This window comes from Plutella xylostella, chromosome 20 (genome assembly GCF_932276165.1).
Source record: "Plutella xylostella chromosome 20, ilPluXylo3.1, whole genome shotgun sequence".
In the NCBI taxonomy this organism is placed as follows: Eukaryota; Metazoa; Arthropoda; class Insecta; order Lepidoptera; family Plutellidae; genus Plutella; species Plutella xylostella.
Window position 1 is genome coordinate 3,253,879 of NC_064000.1, and position 25,816 is coordinate 3,279,694.

Consider the following 25,816-nt stretch of genomic DNA (forward strand, 5'->3'; position numbering starts at 1 on the left):
TAGCTGGTCCCTTCATCATCAGGGATCGCTATTTTAAAAACTCCGCCTGTATACTTTTAGGCGCAGGCCACCGTACACTGTACATAAATTCCAAAAGTAGTTACTCATTGGTGACAATATCTAGATCTGGAGTTTCATTTTTAGTGTTTACACTGCTATACAAAGTTTCTTAAGGCCACTCAACAGTATACACTGAATCATTTTGTTGTATGATGCTGTCCTCTACGTTAACAACCAAGTTACTGTTACGGTCATAGTCTTGGTGTCTGTAAAAAGCAAAAACATAGCTGTTACCTAAGCAAACAAGCATACATTTCGTAAAAAATAAGTTTGTAAACAGTAAACAAACTAACCTCTGAATTAGCTGCTCTTTGAGACCGCTTATTTATGCGCCTCTTTTCCTTAATTCAGCTTTCAAAGCGTGCACATTCATCGATAAATAATCCATATTTGCGATAATTTCGCGAAAAGAGATCACTTTTCAACAGGGAAATGAACGAAAATATAATTTATCACGAAGCCCGCCAAACAAATTATATGAAAAGTAAAATGTCACTTAACCTCAGTCGACACCAGCGCCCCTAGCGGCAAATTCACACGCGTTACTCCCCATTATAAGATACACATTTAGTTAAATATAAGTTTTCTATTATTAGATTATTTAATACCCATTATTATGTATCTGCTTAAATAAATCTATTATTATAAGATAAATAAGTAAGCAGTTTAGTTACTAACTTACTAGTACGAGTAATACCTATAGTAAAAATATCAACCAGTGTGCTCAAAGTATGATTCAAAGAATTCATATTCCGTAAAACCTCCCGAGCAATCCCTACGGTTGACCCACTTTAACAGAGAAAGGCAGGATATTCGTCAAAACGACGACCTTTGCGTAATTTTGTCACAGGTAGGTATTATGTGAGAGAAAAGAGAAAGCACATTTTACCACTTTCATACGCACAAATGGGACGGTCGGAATTTTTGTTTATAGTGGCAGTCAATGTGCATGTGGCGGTAATTCGAGTAGTAGGCGTCCATCTTGGATTTTATAATGTTCCGACCAATCAGAGAGCGCGGGGGCGGCGCGCAACAGGATCACTGCCTAAACTATTGAACTCATGTTGGATAAATGTTAAAAGTAGGTAGGAATAGGATAGACATCCAATGTGTCCTGGCTCCACATAGGTACTTAGATTTTCGGATTCAAACTGTATTTATTGAAAATTTTAAGTTCACTAAGTACTTCGTTTTGACTTCGCGATAAGGCCCCGGCTACGTGGGCCAGTAGTACTGTTAGTCCAATAATTTAAATTTTAAACTGGGCTCCAATTCAGTTATCAACATTAAAAGCACAAAGTATGAAAAAAAAACAAGACCAACCGGAAATAGCCGCATTAAACTTCCATTAATTGCAATTATTCAATCCCTCGTTACCCCATACCCATAACCCCAGTCAAAAAAGCGAACGTCGGTACTCTTACCTACATAAATTAAATAAAAATCACGAATTAAAATTCAAAAACACTTTAGTGTTTCGACTTTGAACCGTCACGTCCTATCGTTGTTCAGCGCCGGGTCATCGGGTCGCAGGAAAATAAATAATGTTAGTACGTAGGTGTATATTGTACCTTGAATTAAGCACCTATTATCTGCATACCGTGAAGTTTTATAGCAATGTGATATGTATATGTACGACGTCTATTGCCTATAGCTTGGTGATAAATTCATAATAAATTTTCTTTAAATTCATTCTTCTTCCCACATTTTGGATTAACCAAAACTGGGTGGAAAAACTACTCCACTTAACGTGCATAAAAGTATAAATGTTTAGATTTAACTAACCTTAAACAATTAGTCAGGTTACAATCTACCATATTCATAGGTATATTTTACCATACGCACTGCAGGAGAAGATCCCGAATGGTGAAACGCTGTCGGGCTGGTGGCGTATCGTTCTCCTATCTGCCTCACGGTCATCGAAACTTTCAGAAGCAACGCGAGAAATATACTAAATAGGGTAAGGGCCAAAACGCAGCCCTGACGAACGCCTCTGCGCATGTTGAAAGGCTCTGATGTATTTCCACCGAAGATGACACTACCTTTCATATCCTCATTCACTCCATAAGTCCACACTCCCTCATATTTTCTTTCACGCAATCAAGCCACGTCTTTCTTGGTCTCCCTCTCTTACGCCTTCCTTCGGGTCTCATTTCCAACACTTTCTTTGTAACATAATCATCTTCTCTTCATCAAATTTCAATTATGAAATACATTAGTATGAACAGTAATAAGGTGTGACATCTCTGCCCCCCCCCCCACTTAAATATATTTTTGATTGAAGGAGAATAGTACCTACTTACGTGTCTTTTGCATTTTTTTCAAAACATAAAATATGGACTAAATTTTAATAGAATATTGATTTTAATATCTTGTACCCTATTATTATTTTATTATCTATACTTACTACACCCCTATTTAGGTATATACAAAAATATCTACTCAAAAAGTTGCTGAAAACCAAAAAAAAAGTATAGCTACTACCTGAAAGCTCTCATTGCAATCCGCGATCGAAACATTACAATATTTTCAGTACATTGAAGGCAACATTCGACCGAAAGGCTTTGAACCGTCAACGGACGCGTCGATAAAACTCGTTAGTAACGATGCGTAAAATTTACCTGGTTCGGGCACTATCTCATCATTGATAATGCACGATGTGGCAACGTCGCGCTCACCTGGCGCTACCTGCGCAGTGTCAACAGGGGGGATCCGCAGTCGAACCACCGAGTCGGCAGACACGCTCGCCTCTGAGCTGTCCTCGGCTTCGTAATAAAAAATAACCACCAATCACAACTTCCAACAATAAACAACCTGTAAATCAACCTCATTGTCTAAACAAAGTGATAATAGTTTGTGAAACGGTTGCGTACGGACACCGCGAAGTGAAAACGGGACGTGTGTGAACAGGCATTCAAATTTGGAATCGGGCATCGACACCAATCAAAAATTCATCCGATCGCTACGCTAGGTGGTTTCTTCGAGTTGAAACACACTTTGAATCCAGTTGAAGTTAGTGATGTGAAGTAATTACTGGGATTTTCACCTGCAGCACAGGAAACGGCTTACGTAGTCGCCTAGCGGTAAACTCAGCCGCACGCGAGACTAGTGTTGTTGAGTAACCGTCGGATTTCTAAAAAAAGTGCTTTCGTTGCTTCAACAAATATTTGCTCTGTACACAAACAATCAAATCGTGACTTTTCGAATGTCAACTTTTGTGACTAGGACATCCTAAGCGGCCTACACATTGTAGCACGCTCGAACGGTTTTGATACTTTGTTGTTCACTTAGAAAGCTAGCACTGTTTATGTTAAACACTTCATTCGGCGCTATCACACGAGTTTAGTTATCAGCTTATCGTAATCAGTACACAGATATCGTGCAAAATTACTCTAAATGCGAATCTCGTGAGTGTAGATTGTGAGCCGGTGACGATTTGGTGTTAACCCGTGCGCGGGAGGTGCATGACGCCATGATCACCGGGGGATGGGTTTGCGCGCTGCACGTGCGCACGGCCGGGCTCGGCGGGGCTGCGCTGGGCTCCGATGAGGAGGAGGTGGTGTACCTGGCGTACGTCGTCATCGATGTGCTCAGCAACCAGGTAAGAATGGGGGAAATTTGGTGTGTGAAAATGCTGATCAGCAGGGGTTAATTGGTTTGTGGTGCGATATCTATTTCGTTTCGTGGCTCTGTCGGTAGGTTAATTTACCTTGATAGTTATAATATCTAAGGACTTTTTGTATTTACTCAATAACACAAAATATTTTTTTTATTTAAAAAAAGTCTAGTAAAAAGATAAAAAAAATATTTACTTAACCCATACGTTTACGTATGGACCTATGATGTTAAAAGTACTTAGTTAAAACTACGAACATTGATCGTAGTGTTAAAAGTAAAAATGCGAACATAAATTAATTGGTCCATAACTTTTCTAAAATAAAACTACTTTCAAAGAAATTAAAGATTTGGATATTCAAAGAATAAGCATAACTTAACATAATAATAATTATGCTAAAAAGACAGCTAGGAAAATGCTGCCTTGTCACCGTCCACCGTATGACGACATTCGTTATAAATAATTTAACAACAACCAGAGTGTTGGATTGGAGATGTTTCGTTGACGTCGTTGTCAATATGACTGTGGTATTGAAAAGACTGGCTTTTAGATTTTATCGGCTTTTATTTAATTTTATAAAATAAATCCAAATAATACACGTCTTTCGTCGTCTTTCAATCTTCTTCCTTTTTTCACTCTCTGTCATTCCACACCATAGACAATTCCGTCCTCTTGCGTTCCAAACCCCACATAACTTAATCGAAATAGGTACCTATACATATACCGAAAGCAGGCGGTTTTAATTCCAATGATGGCAACGATCGAAAACATAACAATTTTAAAAATATTTTACCATGAATCTTCATGTTAATTTAAGTGCATCCGTTCTTTTGAAATTACCTATTTAACTACTTTAACTGAAATTACTATGTATTATAAGCCGTCGTTAAGACATAAGACTCTCGACTTTCATTCGTGCGAGTTCGAATCCTGCCATGAAATACAGTTCGGTTCAAACAACATCATATTACTGAAGTTGACGATTATACTTTTGTGCTTTGTCAAACTGACCAATTGTCAGTCTTTGAATAAATGAATAGGTGACTATAGTTTAGGAAAAATGAACGAACGAGAGATATCACTCATATCATATCACGCAACTTGATGTCGTTCGTTGTCCGTAAGCTATAGTGACCCTCCTGGTTCGAAGTTTCGGACCACTGAGTCCACTCTATTACCATGGAAAAAAACGCAGCTTGGTAGTTATTTTGCATCGAAGAACTGAAGAATCAGCATTCCACTATAAATTGTAATTTCCAAGTAGTGGTGGCAACGAATGAAACGGCAAACTTGTATTTCTAAAGTAGTTAGGTACGGCAGTTTTGATTCTAACACCTAAACGAAAGTGTGTAACTTTGAGAGATCTTACAAATAGCCCAGCTGAAAATGACACTTTGAAACCCTAAGGACTTAGTTAACATCTGGTTATCTAAACACAGTGAACATGAAGCATTACTAAAGTATATGTTAGACACAATTTAAAAGGTGAAGCGACACACCAAATTGAAGATGACTTCAAGAAACCGTGATGGTCATGAGTAGTCATGACAATACTGAAAATGTTCTGTCGCCCTTATTAGAATGACAGTTGTAGTGTGTAATTTAATGAGCCGCTAGATAATTAAGAGTTAGTTTATCTTCGGCTTATATCAGATAAGAACTAACAAGGCTTGGTTAAGAATCCACAGATCCCGAGTTTCATGATATACCTACCTAGGTACTTGAATATAATACATAGATAAGAGAGTGATATTTAAGCGATCTGATGAGCATCAAGAAAGAGATACTGACAATTCAGTTGTAAATTTAATTTATATTAATGAATTCGTGCTAAAACTTATCCTAAAACGGCGATATGGTTCGCAACCTATCACGTGAGTACAAATGTGCTGCGAAAAGTGGGTGGCTCGCTTTGTGAGCCACCTCTGACTACCCCTTCGGGGATTACAGTCGTGAGTGCATATGTATTGTATGAATGAGTACTAAAATATTTCGACCTATGCACATTGCCAAACAAAATAATCGATCGCAGTTACAATTAAGTAAGTAGGTAGGTAATTGCAGTATAAATTCCTAACCGCTCATTTCATAATAAAGCGGAAATACCTAAGATTAATTTATTACTAATTCATCCATCCTGATTCAATTGATGAATAGATAATGTCCTATAACTGACAAACGATTTCTGAAAACAAATTATATTAATATAAAATATAATTATTTAAATTGTACAATAAAGACAAAATAATACAAGTTACGCTGTCACTAAGTAATTAAGGGCTCGCACACATATGTACGACTACAATGTCGTGTTGCGTCAAATCACTGCGACTGTTTTGACAGTTTTCCTCGCAAAATGCTTGATTACAGTCGCAGATTTTTGCGACGATGCGACCTGACGTTTATAAATGTGTGCCTTTTGAATTTATTCCTTTTGGCTCAATATACCTTTTAAGAGGTTTTTTAATAAGATTTTATAAGTAGCATAAATTGATGTGTATGTATTTATACTTACATATATTTTGATTATGAATGCAATCATCAATAGCCTGTAAAGTACACACGCGTGGAATACTGATGGAGTTAGTTTTACTATCAATTGAACCGTTTAATAACCTTATAATTTTGTAGTAGATGTACATACATACCGTGTCGGTAGCAATACATATAGCATAACTCGAGTTTCAATGCGTTTACCTCGCAAAAACGGATGTGTGAGCCAGAATGAACTCTTTTATGTCGATCGGCCTTCTTCTTTATGAAACAACTTTAAAAAGCTTTTGAGATGTCCCCTACCTCTCCTGTTAAAGTTACAAGGCCAAACAGACGATAACCGTATACGTAACACTAATGTACTTGTTTGTATCTATGTAGTTTGGCACCTAATTGTCAAAACCTTGGGTTAAGTAAAAGATAAAATAATTTGCGAGTGATAATAAACACGTATCTTATTATAGTGGATTATTGAAATCTTATTAGGTATACTTTTATTAGTTACGATATGAAGTAGGATAAAAATATGTTTACGGATTCTAAGATATCTTACTGATAGTAGTATGTTATTGTGATAGGTGAGCCCACTCTGTTTACTATGTTTAATAAAACAAGCGCCTGGGATATGGTCTATTTCATTATTTTTTTGTGATTTATCAACATGTAAAAATTTAATTTAAAAAATCCAAGATGTTATTATTAATAACTATAGGTATCTACAGAGCTGAATATTTTATATAGAAGTGTTATATTCTTTTATAAAAATAACATAAATAAAACCACAGCTTTGTATTGATAATAGTGTTCATAGTATACCTTCTTAAATAAAAAGTGGATCAAGATTGATTGGTTGCGCTGCGCTACCAAGAAAGAGCGTTTAGCCAATAAACTAAATATTTCTATATACCTACCTACCTACTCAAGATTATTCGGCCTATTAGTTTTGGTATGTATATACATAATTATTTATTTATTTAATTATTTTAACAACTTTAAAATGGCCGCCATTTCTAGAATATTCAGATTTGACCCCACATAATGGGGATTTTTTTAAAAATGCGAAAAACGACGGCCCCTGTATAGAGGAGGTACCTACTATCCCCTATAATTTGTGTAACACAAAACTGTAAGGGATGTACTTAAATACGAGATATAAGATCGGTACACTGTACAAGACTAGTCTATCGTCGTTTTAAGCTAGCTCGGTTGGTACTTGAAAGGTTTAGTGCACCATAAAAGTACAGATAATTCTTTTATCATGTTCTTGTTGTCCACTCGAGATTTATACAAATAGTTAAATACGTACTTACTTATACTTTTTTGCTACTTGCTTAAACATAGTTTTCTGTAAGAACCTGGGCCTCTGGTACGGGTAATGCAGTTTACGAAAACTAAAAGTTTTGTTTTTTTTCTGTCATCTGCATACATTATCTGTCTAAAGTTTCATGACAGTTTCCGCGAGACGCGCCACTTTGTATGCGAGAAAACGTAAACTTTTACAGTTTTCGACTAAGTATCAAACCTGTACTAGACCCTCTGGGTGGTGTTTGAACTGATGTCAGTTTGCAGGAGACTTGCATTTGAAAGCTTTATAAGGGTGAAATCGCCAAAATTTGTACATTTTTTGTCCATTTCTCTTGGTTGCACTAAAACCTACTAAATGAGAAAAATATAACAACTTCACATAGAAAATTTTGGTAAATCATATCAGTAGAATAAGTAACGTATTAAATTATTTGTATTTTATCATATTTTGTACAGTGGTTGGTTATTGAAATTTACATAAATTTAAATCTTAATAAAAATATCATATTTCTTTGTGTAAAATAGTATTAAATCTAAATTATTTTACTGGCATCACCACGAGCAAAAGGTTTCTTAGAAGTGGCGTTAGTGTCGCGTCTCCGCCATTTTGTTTGTAGTCGTTATCGAAGTTATAGTGAACTCGGAAGAAAAAAGACTTTTCTGTGTTCCCCTTTGTAACAACCGACAAATTAAGTTAAAGGAATGTATTTACAAAGTAATTCCTGCACGTAAAATCATAATTTCAGTCTGTTTACTATGCAGTTAGTCAAATTTTCGGAAAACTAAATCCACGTGTGTTAAAATATTTTTAGCTTATAAACGTAAGAATTTTTGTTCCATTTTGTTACAATTTTCTTTGTAACGTTACAAAAAGGAAAGCTAAGGGCACATTCAGACTGACAAGAATGTGATGACATTTTTTAAACTAATAAATTACAAAAACATATTAGTTGTACATAAGTTTAATTTGTAAACTAGTGATACCTAATACCAAAATAATTAATAATTCAATTAATAAAAAAAAAACCTCATAGATAAATATATTTTTTTAATATTTTTGTTCAAAAATTACGAAAGTAGTTCGTGTTTTAATTATTGAATAGATACCGGTCAAAATCATAACCCTCCTTTTCGCTTCGCCGTAGTGCTGATTAAATAAAAATTGTTTTATTTATTCATAGTAGTGTGATCGAGTCCGTATAGTTCCTTTTTGTAACATTTTTGTAACGTTTCCCTTTTGTTACGTTTTTGTTACGTACAAATTTTGGCGATTTCACCATTCATTTTCAGTTTAGCTTAGCTCGCATAGTTGAGCCAGTTTCATATACCTGTGCGTCCACCGCAAACTATGCAGTATGAGAAACTGGCTCAACTGTGCGAGCTAAGCTAAACTAACTTAGTTTAGCTTGCGGTGGACGTTCGGCTTTATTGTGAATCGTGATACTCGTAGTTCGTTAAGATCTCTTTGTTTTTAAAACAAGAAGAACGGGGACACACTATCTAATCTATACATATTCCTAATTAATATTATACGAGTATAAATGCGAAAGTAACTGTGTCTGTCTGTCTGTCTGTTACTCTTTCACGCCAAAACTACTGAACGGATTTGAATGAAATTAAGTGTACAGATGGTCTAGACCCTGAGAAAGAACATAGGCTACTTTTTATCGCGGAATTCCCACGGGAAAACTTTTTAGAAGCGAAGCTTGCGGGAACAGCTAGTATAACATAATCTAATACATAATTCCTATTTACTTACTTAAAATCTGCCTCACCTTGTCAAGACAGGATAGGAACACCATTAGGGTATTAAGTTTTTTAGCCAATTAAGTGAAGACCAGTTATTTATTTATTTAACTTTGAAACGAGATAAAAACGTGTCTGTACGAATTAGGCAAAAAATCACAGTTATATTGGTTTTTACCTACCACGAGTATGAAAATTTTCGAAAAAAAAAAGTTGACTTGTTAATTTTAAATCAAAAATTAAATTATCTGTAAATAGGATAAGTGCGAGCATATAATAAGCTGAAAGGGGGTGACTGGGCTGGTATGTATAGTGTTTATGATCAAACAATTTATATTGAACACTAGCTGTTCCCGCGAGCTTCGCTTCGCATTAAAAAGTTTTCCCGTGGGAATCCCGGGATAGAAAGTAGCCTATGTTCTTTCCCGGGGTCTAGACCGTGTGTATACCAAATTTCATTCAAATCCGTTCAGTAGTTTTGGCGTGATAGAGTAACAGACGGACAGACACAGTTACTTTCGCATTTATAATATTAGATAGGATAAATATTCTTCCACCCTAAGGTTGTCTTGAAAAATCGCTTTTAGTGACGAGACCGCCTTTTTTGTGCCGCCTATGTGTTTGTATACAATGTGTTGTTTTTCGAACCCGACAAACTTTAAGGGTGTATTCTACCACGGGTCTCCTTCCAATGAAGGAAGGGTTTAGGCCTAGTCCACCACGCTGGCCAAGTGCGGGTTGGTGGACCCCAACACAAGCAAGCTTGTGTTGAGAGCGTTGTCGGGTAAGTGGGCAACCCGACTGTCAGACGTTTTCAAGCCGCCCGAAGGCCTCTGACTACGCTTAACGACTGCTGCCGAAGCAGCAACCGGGACCCACGGCTTAACGTGCCGTTCGAAGCACGGAAGCGTCCAGAAAAGAACCACTTGAAATCGGTCACCCATCCAATGGCTGACCGTGCCAGTTGTTGCTTAACCTCGGTGATCAGTTACGATCACTGAAGCCCGCTCGACTACGGACGCTTCCACCCCATATGTGGGGTCAAATCTCAATTTTCAAGAAATGGCGGCCATTTTAAAGTTTTAGATACCTTCTTAAATTTCATAAAAAATCATATCTCGAGATTTAAACGCCTCACGGACTTGAAATAAAATGAGTTTATCCGCAAAAAGTCATTTCTATCCAATAAAAATATGCACAACTGCTAAAAAGTTACCTAAAATAAGTTACAAGCACCTAATCTTGTTTTTTTGACAAAAAAAAACAGCAAAAATGAACATTTACTTGAATAACTTTGAAAATAGCCCCGCTTTGATGGCATTTTTATGTATTCTTTTAAAAGTATTTGAGTTAAGCTAAACAATGATACCAAAACCGTATCTCTACGTTGAGGCAATAAAAAAATTATTGCAAGTTCAAAACACACGTAGAATACACCCTTAAAGTTTGTCGGGTAAAAAAAAAACACATTGTATATATTGTGCGTTTTTGCACCCTAGCAATAGCAAATTACGTAGGTACCTATACTTAAATATCCTACATTCTTTTAAAACGTACAAACTATAACTTTTTCAGAATAATTCAGCTTAGCTTTAGACAAGGCGAGCGAGCTCCATACTACATTATTAACAACAAAGGCCACTTAGTGCTAAGTTACAAAGACAGTTTCTCCCACGTTGTTTAGGATTTTGTAATCATGTCGTTATATCATTGAAGTAGAAAATAACCTTCAGACACTAACACTAACCTAACAATAATCCCCAGTACCAAACGAATTAAGTAATTTTAAGACTTATGAAAAACCTCCCCTGTATTAGACCCGTGCCCCAGCAGTGGAACCGTGATGGGTTGTCATGTTTTTTTTTTCTCGAACTTAAGGTGATCGTAACTGATCACTGAGGTTAAGCAACAACTGGCACGGTCCGCCATTGGATGGGTGACCGATTTCAAGCATGGTTCTTTTCCGTACGCTTCCGTGCTTCGGACGGCACGTTAAGCCGTGGGTCCCGGTTGCTGCATCGGCAGCAGTCGTTAAGCCTAGTCAGAGGCCTTCGGGCAGCTTGAAAACATCTGACAGTCGGGTTGCCCACATACCTGACAACTCTCTCAGCACAAGCTTACTTGTGATGGGGTCCACCAACCCACACTTGGTCAGCGTAGTCCACCACGCTGGCCTAAAACCCTTCCTTCATTGGAAGGAGACCCGTGCCCCAGCAGTGGGGACGTGATGGGTTGTGATGATGAAGGTGAACGAAGAAATGCATCATCTCTTGTTCGGATACACATTCACGCAAATTGCATCGTGTTGTGTGGCAGTTTGAAAACTACCTAGCCCAACCTAGCATATCTAACCGGCTATAGAGCTTCCACTATGTTATTGCATTGTTGACGTTTCCTTATGTCTGGTAAGTAGTTGGTTTTCCTTTGCAGTCATCAAATATGTATGGGATTTCGATTGTCAAAAAACCAATAATACACTCACGGGCAATGAAAACGTTCCACTCACAAAATACAGACACTAAACGACCCCTATTTTTTCAACATTTAATTTAAAATTGGAATAAAATATTACCGTTTTTAGTTGGTAATATCTCATGCTTTATTAAATGTACTTCAATGTTGCTGAAGGCGTCACGAAGCTAGGCTTTACCGTTTAGAAGTAATTTGGTGCTTTTCTCAGTGGAACCTTTTCATTGCCCGTGAGTGTACCTATAATGGACAGAGTATAACTAGCTACAAACGATAGAGCTGCTATGAATTGTTTAACACGGTTGATATGTTATCTTCTCTCGGATGAAATTGCTTTTTGGCACTAATCCCGCCTTTGTAAATGCAAATGTGCAATGAAGTGTTCTTTAATAAATAAAATAAATACTTACGGCAAGGATACACTTCAGTTTGACAGTCTACCACTCACGTTGCCGTGGACAATATTGTCCAATAAACATACCTTATAGGTACTTATTACCTAGATTCTAGATAATTCTGTCATTCAAGAGTCTGCACCTTCTGCAAGCTGCAGGCAATCAAACAGAGCGAGAAATGGAATAGGCAAAGCTATAATTCCGGAGGTTCTAATTAAATATTCTGTTTTGTAAAATTACCGTTTGCGGCGACGTCCGGTTGCCTGGGAGTCACTCTATATGACAAAAACCGAAGTTTAGTAGCGCTGCTGCGCGAGCCACGACTCTATCTCGTTGTGTTACACGTGCCGATTGCACGACAGCTCCGGTTTGTTCGGTTTTGCCAGTATAGAGTAACCCTACTGAACCGGTTTCTGTCTTCAACTATACGTTTATAGTGCCACAATCTTATCTGTTCCGGTGGTCAAAATGTGTACTAACGAGACGTCATTGTCAAACGTCCTTTCATACTCTGTGCGTTATTTGAGTTGTCAATTTCTGCGAAGAGGCTGACGCTACGTTATTTAATTTGTTTTGTGATTTTCTGGGTGTAATAATGCCAAAAGCGCTGAAAAGTGATGCAAGAAAAGTAATACTAGATATATTGGCTTTTATGCAGGAAGAATAACGTATTCAGGCGCCTTTAATTCCGTTAGAAAAATTGGAAGAGCGAGTTGCAGCGGCTACAGGTTAGTGTTGCCAAATATGACGAATAATTTTACCCATATACTTACATGTAATTTTATTAATATTTTCCCGAGAGACCCGTACCCCAGCAGTGGGGACGGGATGGGTCGTGATGAAAGTATATAATCTTTATTTTTCTTTGATTACAGGTGTGAGTGAAGCTGCGTACCTATACCTTAGGCAGTATACCAAGAAGAATTTCTCGCACCTGCAGCGATTTTAGACGAAATAATGATGATTAATGACATCTTCTTCTTCCACTACGAGTATCAAGGGTTGGCTGGAAGAAATGGATTTTTGGCAATTAGCCATTGTACATTGTCTGAATTTCTTTGAATTTTATGCTCTTGTTTCTTGTTACTTAAGAAAATGAAAAAAATAAAGTGTTCATAAATAAATAAATAATAATTAAGTACAATAGTTTTCTATCTCGTTATTCCCACGACCCACAGATATTACATACCTATATCATTGTAAAATCTAGATTTAATGTCTTATATCAGAACATAATCAGAACTAATTTTGTTTCTGTTTGCCGTGGACAATTTTTTTATACAACAAATGTCGTTTGATATAATATTATGTCCTCTTTCATTTACTATCGACCCTATATTTTGATTTATCTATACTTATGAATGCACCTAATTATAAAAATAATAGCAGAAATGAGTTGTCGTTTAAACCAGAAATAGGCAAAATTTAATCGATGGCATCACTGGATTCAATGACAGCGACGTCGCCACCGGAACAGATAAGATTGTGGCACTATACGTATTGGGAAACCGATGTGACAGAAGCCCTATTGCGTTGGTTGACATGACATGACAAAATTGACAAAGAGTCCGCGCCACCGCTGAAGTCCCATAGAGCCGCGACGCTGTTTCAAAGATAGTGTTATTTTGTTATTTATACTCTTTGGCAGATAGTATGATAGGCTAGCTTAGTTACCGATTTTGCCGTAAGACTTTAATCTTAAATAAATAAAAAAAATAAAAATAAAATTTATTTTGAGCAGTAAAATAGTAACATTACAATTAAATAGTGTCACTGTTACCCGTAGGTACTAGGTCATCCCTGTATTACAGGCAACAGTGCCCTCCATAAGATAGCACAGTTTGTGAGTTTTACTTAATTAATCTTGAGGCGTACTCTTGAATCTAAGGTGTACGTGAACCCACCTATCGGTATCGTACGTATCGGACTAAACGGATTTTCAAAAACGTATGGAGAAACGGCGGCAGCGTCGGCAATACCGATAAAGTGGACGCACTTGTGTGAATTTCTATACAAAGAATACTGAATACGATGCGTCCGTTGCGTACTATGCTGAAAGATGGACTGCTGCTGCTACAGAAGGTTTATGTATAGCTCCATCCATCCACTAAACACTTATATGTTACGATAACCTCAAAACCTGCCATCCAAAAAAGATGCCTATTCACTTGCAACAAGGTAGTAAGTTTTTTAAAATAAGTTATAAAATAAGCACACACGCTAAAACCACCTGAACAAACTTCATTTGTCAGCAAATTCTCACTTGAGTACCTCATACAAGTTAAAACCGGCCAAAGTGTCACATCTTAATCAAATTACTATCATAATACTAAACGTAAGACAAACATACCATACGATTGTCTTTAAAGCTTTTAAAAAAGAGGTTCTATGTTGGCATTGCGTCGTACGAAACGTATGATATGGGTGATAATGACAATGATATACATTACCTAAAAACTCTGGCACAATTTTAACCCACAACCCCGAAGTTATGCACTTTTAAAATATGTAATAATAATACTAGTTGTTCCCGCGAGCTTCGCTTAGCCTTAAAAAGTTTTCCCGTGGAAATTCCGCGATAAAAAAGTAGCCTAAGTGTTAATACAGGGTGTCAGCGAACTCCAAACATCATTTCATCGGTTCAGCCGTTTTGACGTGAAGAAGTAACAAACATACACGAACACACACATACTCACAAACTTTATAATATTAGTAGGAAGTACGATTATTAAGTGGGGACATAACACATGGCCATCCGACCGAGCTTTTGTGGAAAATTATTAAATAAGATATGAACACTTAACTTTGCTTCACACATGTCTAGGGAACAAAACCAGTTTATTACAATGGCAATTGTTTTCAGTAGCTTAAAATGTATACATTAACTTCAAGTATCAGTATCCAAGAGATTAATAATTAAATATTCGACCATTTTATTTGTAAAATGTTTAAGTCAGTACTTTAAGAGTATTATACTATCAAACTACATTTATAGTTAAACATATTATGTGTTTGTGTACCTTTGCTGTTTATTTTTTTAATATTAGATTCGGTTAGTTTTCATCACATAATTATTGGCATATAATGTATCTACTGAGTAGCTTCAGTACTCATTCCAAGGAGACAAGATATTTTTAGAGCCAAGTGCATGCCATTACATCATTCTTTGTCTTTCTAAAGAGCTTTGATAAATGTTTTCAATGATACTTACAGCCGTTTGCATATCTACGTTGCGTACATAGCACGGACTAGTACACACACTTATAACTTCAGTGTGTATTTGTACTGTGCCTTGATAAGGTCGCTAATGTCACTATATTTATAGGTGACAGGATTTCGTATGAGTCCCAAACACAGTCGGAGGTCATTTAGGTATCTGTTTGCCACTTCCAAAATATGAAAAATACATCTCAAGCCTCGCATATTTAAACATATCGCCCGAAGCTGGTGCTTTATGCTAGCGAAAAGCGTTTTTTTTTCAAAAAATTCCAATACAAAATGGTTAATCACGCTAATTCATAGTAAAACATAGTTAGGTTCTGAAGTTTCGGAAACCACAAAGTTTCCGATATAAACGTCAGTTACGGAATAAAAAATAGGCCCTAATTTTAAACATAATAATAATCATCTATGTCGTGTTTAAAAAAGTAATTCTAATTACAAAATCTCATTAAATCCATTGCCACGAGATGTATCTCTTTAGCTTCCCAGTTCGAAGTTCAAGCCGCCATCTTGAATTCTATTCATAGACTATTCTTCTTACTTACTACATATTCTATGCTTAAACACAACTTGTATTTACTATTTACCTATCCTCGACACCGCTGACTCTTGCCCCCCATACATAATGTACTTGGAAAGCTCGTTATTTACATAATAAGTGGATATACCCATGCTTAATTTTAGGTTATGTTTATTAATATGATGCCTATTGTTGCTGGCACGTGGAGGACAACAATATAACCTTAACCTTTTCATACTTTCGATTTCCTTTCTATGTGGTTGTCTGGAAGACATTACTTTTGGTAATAAGGCCGCCGATTGTACTATTTGAAACTCTATATAACTGTTTCTGTTTGTTTGCAATAAAGAGTATTTTATCTTTATCTTAAGCTGAAAATTTTCCAACAATCTTGCGAGTGTATAAGATTTATAAGTCAAAACGAAGTAACATTTACGAAGTTATTATAATTAGAGTGAAATCATTGATTTGACAACAGAATCGTTGTCAAATCAAGTTTGCGATAGGAGGTAATATATGTATAAGTATACTTGCTTTAATTTAAATTATATAAGTAGAAACTGTGTTTCCGCCTATAATAGCAGCCATTATTCGGATTTTTACAATAAAATTATTATAGCTGTTACATTAAAAGTAACGTTAAATAATTATACAGTTCTTTTCCTACTCGATTGCTTAACAATACCTAATATAATATATTATTGCAAAGGATGTTAGAATAAGTACCTACTGTTAAAGATAATAATTGATACCTGCTTAGGTTTGGTAGATACTATTAATTAAATAACTCTTTTATTCATTGGATTAGCTGGGGCGTCTGTCAAAAATCATCCTAGGTTCATCGATGAATAAATTAAAGATGTGAAACCATATGTTTTTTCATAGTTTTGTAAATAGGTACTTACGCAATACGATTTTGATAGAATACCTTATATTTATATTTGTACACAAACAGGACACATTTAACAACAGAAATTTTATTCTATCAGGTATAAAAGGAGATTCATCTCAGACAGACTTTGGGTGGAAGGATATGAGATGAAATAGGGATAAGTGTAATTGAATATGGTGAGCCTATGATGAATTTCAGAATCACTGACTCTCTTAGGACACATCTTACAGTCGGGTTGCCCACTTACCCGACAACTCTCTCAGCACAAACTTGCTTGTGTTGGGGTCCACCAACCCGCCTAAACCCTTCCTCTATTGGAAGGAGACCCGTGCCCCAGCAGTGGGGACGTGATGGGTCGTGATGATGACTCTCTTAGGACAATATACATTATCATGACGATTTATAACATACATGTATACATAATTATTTACTCGTAACATGTCTAATTGTTTTTGTAATCGTTGATGTTATATTCTCAATAATCAATTAATATAATAATTAACTATCCAGGTACTTCTTTCCGGGATTTCCACGTGCACTGACCAGAGACTAATATAATAATAATATGACGGTAATTATGTCTACAAAGAAATGACTAATCGAAATATACGTAAGTATTTTATTGATTATCTAAACTAGTTTATCGAGTTATGCACATTTTTCTTACAAGAAAAACTAGAAAAGCACGTGTGGTGTAGGTAACAATAATTATAAATACCCCACAGTAAATAGGTATTTTAACAGGGTCAAATTTAAATATATGAATCGAACTACGGCAAAAATATGTTTTCACGTTGACAGTGGAAAAAATGGATTATAAAATTGTCGTGCACCATTTTCATATTACACTCACGGGCAATGAAATAGTTCCACTCACAAAATTCCGACACCAAATGATCCCAATTGTTTCAAAATATTTTAACAGATCTAATAAAATATTTTAACAAGTTATTACTGCTATTTGTTGGTAATATCCTGATGCTCTGTTAAATGTACTTCAATGTCGCAGAAGGCGTAATTAAGCTAGCCTTTTTTGTTTAAGAGTAATTTGGTCCTTTTCCCGTTAGTGTATTTCTTAGATATATAGTACCTTGGTAAGGATTACAAGACACATGTATGAAGAAATGTATGTTTGGTTCAGTTGGTACTAAAGATTGTTGACAACACTGATTCTGTAACTAGAAATCCGGCATAAAGTGCTGCTAACAAATAAATGCCTTCATTTTGTAAACGATGCGGTTTCTATCACACAACCGTCGTCTCTGGCCATCACTGCAAATGGCTTCCACGAGAGATTACGACATGAAGAGCTGTTAGCAATCAACATCAACAATTCTAGGCATCATTGCTTGTTTGACGGATTCGGATTCAAGTTTTTCCAGATTTGACACATTAATGGTAGCATATTTAGTGCCAATTTCTCCATAGTCGGTTATCTTATTAAAAATAATACATCTAGGAACTGTAATATATAAGTTAATTGTTAGATACTGAAGTAAGTAATGTAACTCTGTTTCGTTTAAATTTGTTAAGTAATTAGTAAGTTTCCGCCAGTAACACTCGCTGCTACAGATAAACCTAGTGGTTTTCGATAGTGGCTAGATAGAATTAAGTAAAAACATGTAATTGGGATAAATAAATGATTAAAAAAAAAATCTAACTGATTAGAGATTGGTTATCAATTATACGTCATCTCCATATAAAATTCTTGACAGATGTGTCAAAAGGCAACCACTAATACGTGGTTATGCTCTAACCGACTATGGAGAAATTGGCACTTAGTAGGGTTACTAGCAAACGAGACCTACTTGTAACTGCAACATAAAACTACCCTCCCACTATCATGAAGTTAAAACTGATGATGTGTCTATATATTATGGGATTCGTCGACGCGCACATAGATACCAATAGGTCATCAGCCTATAACAGTCCACTGCTGGACGTAGGCCTCTCCCAAAGCACGTTACTGGATGCGATCTTTAGGATGATGCGACCAATAGGTCGTCCGCTTCCAATTAAAGGTAAGCGTCCAAATCGGTATTGGACCAATTTTCATAAATGTATGGAGAAACTTGTGTGACCTTCTTTACAAAGAACACTGAATGCGATGCGTCCGTCGCGTACGATGTTAAAAGGTAGATGCTTACTTTAATAGTCCAATTAATACAAACCAGATTAAAAAAATTAAAACTGATAAAACTGCAAGTAAAACTAGAAATGGACGAAGCGCTCGCCCATCTCATAAATATTGAACAGATACGACTGGTATCACAAGTTGAATAACCGTTAGAGGCATAGTGTTCAACACATTACGTGGCCAATTCAACTGCATTCTTCCTGTAATGATAATAATATGTGGGGACATCTCACACACGGCCATCCGACCCCAAGGAGAACCTGTGTTATGGGTGTCGGACAGCTGATATATCTACAACAAAAATACATAGATAGATACATATTAAATATAAATATCAACACCCAAGACCCGAGTACAAATATCTGTCTTTAAACAAATATCTGCACAAGCCGGGAATCGAACCCGGCACCTTCGGCATAGCAGTCAGGGCCACTAACGACTACGCCATTCGACCGCATGTGTTCGATACAAGCCAAAAAAAACAAATAGTCAGGTTAGGGTCTGTCGCTGACTGCCCAGGGGTTTTCAGACGTATGCTAGGAACCCTATATCGACGGTGGAAAGGCAAAATGTATTATCCGCCACTTTTGGCGAATATGAGTTATATATACCGTTGGAATCGCCTGATTTTTCTCTTTCGAATGGTGCGGGTCTCGTTTCGATCTGAGCACTTTTTGGCGCTTAAGACAACGGTGATTTTGGAAATCTTAATACTTTTTTCTTGTATTAAGAGCCACTTTTTTAGTCATTTGTATGTTCAAACATACTTGATCAAAACTAAAGTTATATAAAACATTGTACCCTCACTAAAACAGTAAAACATTGTGACTTAATTCATTTTGAACTAATGTGAATTTGTATCATTAGTTACTTAAGCGACCTACCTGATTGCGTAATTGATATAAAACAAAATGCCTTCTGGTCAAAAATAACATAAAATCACTTAATACATTTTACAATTTTGTAATTTGAAGCCATACTGGCACTTAAACCATTTTACCAGTCAGCCTTACTCGCGGCGTTTGGCGGTTAATACAACTTTACCTAAATCTGTTTAGTGGTACAATTGGCACTTAAGCAGCTTTTTGCGATTTGTAGATAATTGATATAAGTGATATAAAACAATTCAAAAGAATCGCAATGAAGCGGTCTATGGTGTTTAAGCTGTTATATCCAGAAGGATATTGTGTGAAAACGCCAATAATATAAATAGGACCGGTTGGAAAGGTGTCGCTTCAGTACCCCGCCGGGACGTTCATTGGGAGAGGACGTGCGTCTATGCGACAGTTGGCGCCGCGTGCGCAGCGTAATTACGTAGGTACAAACTCAGATTCGTTCGCCAGTATAAAACTGTAAATATTTTTTGATTATATCACCGATAACTACATTAAATTATGATATCTATTATATTACTCTTTACACAGGTTCTAAATAAATAGTTTTGCTATAATTAATATTTATTGAGTTATAAATATGCACTTGGATCCTTTCGCCTAAATTGCTGTTTCTATGCAAGTAGGGAATTTTAACGTTTCTCTAAAAGGATCCAACCAAATATTTATTTTTTATAAAATATTTTTTCTATGACAATATGGTTCTTAATGTAAAATATTTGTATTGTATTAACATGACATTACTTTTTATACAAAATAATAATTATATATCATAAATAAACTTATTCATAAATAATTTATATCGAAATCTAGTCAGAAACAGGATTTCTTATCTATATAAAAATCTAACCGAAAATGTGTTCCCAAGCGCAAATCTCTGGATCAACTTAACCGATTTTGATAATTGTTAGGTAATTATACGAAATAGAAGACCAGTGACCACGAGTACCACGACCTGTTTGTATCCCATAATTTTCAGAATAAAGTATTTCAACGAAAAGCAAACCTTATAGGAAAAAGTTGGACATGAATTAAATTAACTTTTCTCTAACTTCACTTCATCATCCTCCATCGCTGAAGAGTGCAATATCTGGTATATTCCATCTATCCTGCTTTTTATGCCACCGTAGGAAATCCATCGTTCCCTGGTACTTTGCCACTCTTCAGCGATCGTATGGTCCGTATCAATTCGTCTTATTCGGGGGTTGGATATTTAAATTTCTGTCAAGATGCAGGATAGTCATAAATCTCATCACGAACCATTACGTCCCCACTCCTGGGGCACGGGTCTCCTTCCAATGAAGGAATGGTTTAGGCCTAGTCTACCACGTTGGCCTAGCGCGGGTTATTGGGCCCCAACACAAGCAATCTTGTGCTGAGAGAGTTTTCGGGTAAGTGGGCTACCCAACTGTCAGACGTTTTCAAGCCACCCGAAGGCCTCTGACTAGCCTGTAAGACCTGCCGATTTTATTAATCATAATGATTACGATTATGCATCAAGATACAAGATGCTCCTGGTATATTTGCATCTGCATCCAACTCCCCAGGTGGTGGTTAGGATCATTAAAAACTTCGGCAATGTGGCCATACCATCTTGAAAGTCAATCTTTCATAGTAACAAGGAGATATCCTGGGTTTTGTTGCAATGTTCTTCAAGATGCTTTGTATAGATCCTTCAGGTTTCCTATGGCAGCCGATGAGACCATCGCTGGATATAGGGTTACCCCTAGCAGCGTTTGTCCTTTTATAAATTTCGTTTGATATAAAGTTCACAAAGAAAATACTCGTACGCAAGTGCTTCTTTAGAATGGTCGTCTAGTTCGACGTTAAGTCTTCCTTGATGGTTGATCATATCCCATGTTTCTTTAGATATCCATTCATTCTTTAAGTGTTCCTTGTGCCTTATTATTTCTTCGCAAATTTTTAACAACACGTCTTTGATGCCAGTTGTTGCCGATCTGGATACTAAGTTTTCTTCTAACTTGTGGGTCCTGCAGCTTATTTACACGACACCTTTGGCAGATCTTGTGGCCTGCTCCTAAACTCCCGCTATCTTCAAGCACATTTTTCCATCGACTAAGTGGTGATCACTATTGACATCAGCAACCCTCTTATTCCTAACATCCAGAAGTGTCTCCATTTTCGACTAATCGTCGGTCGATTTGGTTCTTGGTCCGGCTGTCGGGTGAGACCCAACTCACATTGTGATAGTCCTTTGGGGTTACCACCACTAAAACTTAGCCATTAACAATCCTAAAGCATCGTCGCTTGCTTATCAAATCTAGCGTAGCTTGTATGAATCTGACAGATAGTTTAAAGCGAGCGACGCTGCTTATGGATTGATAATTGCTTATGTGTCTTGCCCACACTAACATACGGTGCCGATACAAGAACGCTGACCAAGGAAACTGTGCACCGAATCAGAGTTGCACAGAGAGCTATGGAGCGATCCATGTTAAGAATTTCGCTTACAGACCGTATTCCCAGCGTGGTAAATCACCAAAAGACAAAAGTCTTCGACGTCGGTATGCAGGAAATATCGAGTCGGCAGGAAACTTGGCTCGAAGGCAGGACGGAAGGTGGACAAAGGCGGTGACAGAATGGTGGCATAGAGACGGACGAAGAAATGTCGGTTGGATTATGATTATTAATTAATGAATAAGTAAACCTGCTGATCACTTGGATCTCAATCTCAAAGTGATTTCGCGGTGAACAATATGTTAATAAAGTTTATAATAAAATAATGCTTCGAGAAAAGGTACGGCCATGCCGCTTCTATGCTCGACTTGGTGAGATATTATGAATTTTTTGTTTTCAATCTAGCTGGCCCGCAGGTACCGCTTCTTACCCTACCCTACCCTATCCTACCCTACCCTACCCTACCCTACCCTACCCTACCCTACCCTTCTTACCTTTTATACCTTCCCTGGACTTCCACAAATGTTTCTAGACCAAAATCGGTTCAACCGTTCTCGAGTTCTGAGGTCCAATTATAAGTTCATTTATTCTTTAAGTCATTCATCTTAGATATAAATTGCCTTAGTCTGGCGGTTAATTCATTCTTATGGAATGTTTAAAGTAACATAAATTATTATAAAACATAATCCTGGTGTGATGGTTAAATCTCCTTGGTGTTTAAATTGTTTTTACTTGTATTTAATTAAAATGTTAATGTCGTTTAAGCCAATTTTACCTGACTGAGATTTCAGATGCCTATGTCTTATGTCCCTTATTTCAATAAATAGAATATGTACATTCATTTTATATACAGAATAACATAGAAAACTATTTCAATTTAACGTATTTTAATTTTCAAAGCCATAGCTAGAATAATTACAGAGATATGATTTTTTTTCGAAAATTTCAAACTTTAAATCGCTCTGGTGAACATTTTATGTCATGGCGCTTAAACCATTTTGCCTTTCCACCGTCGATATAAGGAAGAGGGGGCTCAATTTAACAGGATTACACAAAAAATATTACAGATATATAATGTCTCGAAAACTATCGACTTTTTACTGAGGCCATAACCAAAATAAATAAATATTCTGGTCACTTCTGAGCTGGCATATCAGACCCCTTAGCATTAATTTTCATCGTGAACGTGAAGTAAAATTACTCGATGAATTTTGTAGGAAAATTTTTCTTCTGCTACCGACCGCCAGGGGCGCTGTTCATATTTTCATACAAAATTACTCCATGAATCGGTGATCATGAGCGGTGGTAGCTCAGTCGGGTAAGCGCCCGCTTCTCACGCCAGAGATGCGGGTTCGATCCCGGCGCTGACATGTACCAATGAGTTCTTTTAACTTAAGTACAATGTATACCATCGCTCTTACGGTGAAGGAAAACATCGTGAGGAAACCTGCATATCTAGATCTAGCACATCTAGATATGTGAACCCACCAACCCGCAGTGGACCAGCGTGGTGTGGAAATGGTCCAAGCTTAGGAAGGCAGTTTAGACCTTGGGGATATGCACAAAGGTTCCATTCGAGAGAGCCAGGTGCAGGTACTTACACCCCCACAGAGAATAGAATAGAATAGAATACTCCATGAATTCTACTTCTCGTTACAGAGTACAGACGTTGACGCGTGTTTTGAAACTATACAAGGCCAGAACGCACCCATAGTGTACTAGCACTGTATAGTTTCAAGTGAAAAATAATAATATTTTACTTGAAAATATACACGATTTGTGCGTACTAATCGCGTATACTTTCAAGATGGGATTAACCGAATCGTTCTTGAAAATATACATTGCTATTACGCACATTGCTTGATTAGCGTACTTGTCGCATATAATTTATTCGTATGTACATGCTGATTCTGATTTACTTAACTATTTCGGTAAATGTACATGACTACCGGTAAATTTAAATGTACTTGTTCTACCTGTCATACCTATGGAATGTTAATAAATAAAGATGAACGAGGTCTAATTTGATTCATAAATTGATATTTATAGCAATCTTACTTGCAAGTAAGAATACTAATATCTTATTATTTATATGAATTAAGAGTAATACCTACTACACTCACGAGAAATGAAAAAGTGCTAGTGACGACTACGGAAAAGACTAGCTTAATGATGCCGTTGGCAATATTAAAGTACTTTTAACAGCGCATCAAAATATTATTATAATCAACTATAAACGTAGATTTTGATCAAATTCTAAATTAAATGTTTTAGAAAATTAGGGTCATTTATTTATTTATATACACTTTATTGCACCCAAAAATCAAATTTTACACAGAAGCATTTTAAAACATAGTTAATCATTTGCGCACAAAGGTGGACTTATTGCTAAAAGCAATTTCTACCTGCCAACCTTTGATTAGTGGTTATCGGTTGTACATAACTCTTAAAATAAATTTGGTGTTGACATTTTGCAACTTGGACTTATTGATTGCTCGTGAGCGTATTACTCTATAGACCTATTAGAGACATATTTTTCATCAAGTTATGGGGAGCCTACCCCATCTATCTATGGGTATTAAATATAAAAACATACTACGTGGTAACTAATCACGTATAGTTTCAAGTGCTCGCATTGCCGCTTAGCACTTGAAAATATACACGATTAGTACGCAGTGGTAACTGCTGCAGTATATTTTCAAGCCATAATTTTGGCCCAACTTACTTGAAAATATACGCGATTAGTGCGTAATGGCCTTGTATACTTTCAAGTAAATCATGGCACCATTTTAATTTGAAACTATACGTGAGCAGTCCCACCCTCTGCGTTCTGGCCTTGTATAGTTTCAAAACACGCGACGTTGACTTTTGGGACGCCTGTATATTTACTTATTAAGTACCTACTGATATTTAATTTACCAGACCATTCTAATTTCCATGGAAGTTACTTTATATTATGTCAATCTTGTTCAGATAAGTGGCTACTTATTAATTATTCAGTCAATCAATCAATTCTTGCACCACATTATCTATCAGATAACATCTCTAATAACTGTTTGAGGACTCTTTGATATTGTAAAAATCATTCTGTATCTATATACACATTCGTACATTAATTCAATATACTTACCCCCTTATTCATATAAACGTTATAGGACGTTTTAGCTATTTAACTATTTTGTCTCTCTGTGTGTCTCTGTGAAAGAACAATTAGTTCTTTGAGAGTTCAAAGAGGACAATTCAATTGCTAAAACGCACTACTTCATCATCACCAGCCTGTAATCGTACACTGCTGGATATAGGCTCTCCTCATGAGCGCCACTACACTGAGTCTTTAGCCTTCCACAGCCAATTATCCCCATAACCTTTTTATAATAATAATATGTGGGGACATCTCACACACGGCCATCCGACCCCAAGCTAGGCAGAACCTGTGTTATGGGTGTCGGACATATCTACACAAATACATAGATAGATACATACTAAATATAAATATTAAACATTTTATCCCACCAGACATGTTCCACCACCAAGGCTTCTTCGGCAATTGAAAACAGATCATCCAATAACATCACTAGTAAAAATATCACTAGTACTTAAATGCAATACGTGTACACCTCCCTCTTTTACTCAATAAGTCTCTCATTCAC

General features: G+C 36.6%; 1 protein-coding gene and 1 long non-coding RNA gene across 5 annotated transcripts in view; both read left to right on the forward strand.

Moving 5' to 3' along the window:
• The first annotated feature begins 2,763 nt into the window (after nucleotides 1-2,763).
• LOC105388868 (RNA-binding protein fusilli) overlaps nucleotides 2,764-25,816 on the forward strand; it is a 75,906-nt gene continuing 52,853 nt past the window's right edge. For 2 of the 4 annotated variants that reach the window (XM_048628312.1, XM_048628313.1), the window contains exon 1: nucleotides 2,764-3,661. In XM_048628312.1, coding sequence (XP_048484269.1) covers nucleotides 3,533-3,661 — 129 coding nt within the window. In that variant the 5' untranslated portion in view covers nucleotides 2,764-3,532. The remainder of the gene's footprint in view (nucleotides 3,662-25,816) is intronic. The other 2 variants (XM_048628315.1, XM_048628314.1) reach the window with 1 other exon arrangement.
• On the forward strand, nucleotides 12,760-13,067 carry LOC125490114. The gene is made up of 2 exons (XR_007267457.1): nucleotides 12,760-12,812; nucleotides 12,960-13,067. It is a non-coding gene; the product is annotated as an uncharacterized LOC125490114 (long non-coding RNA).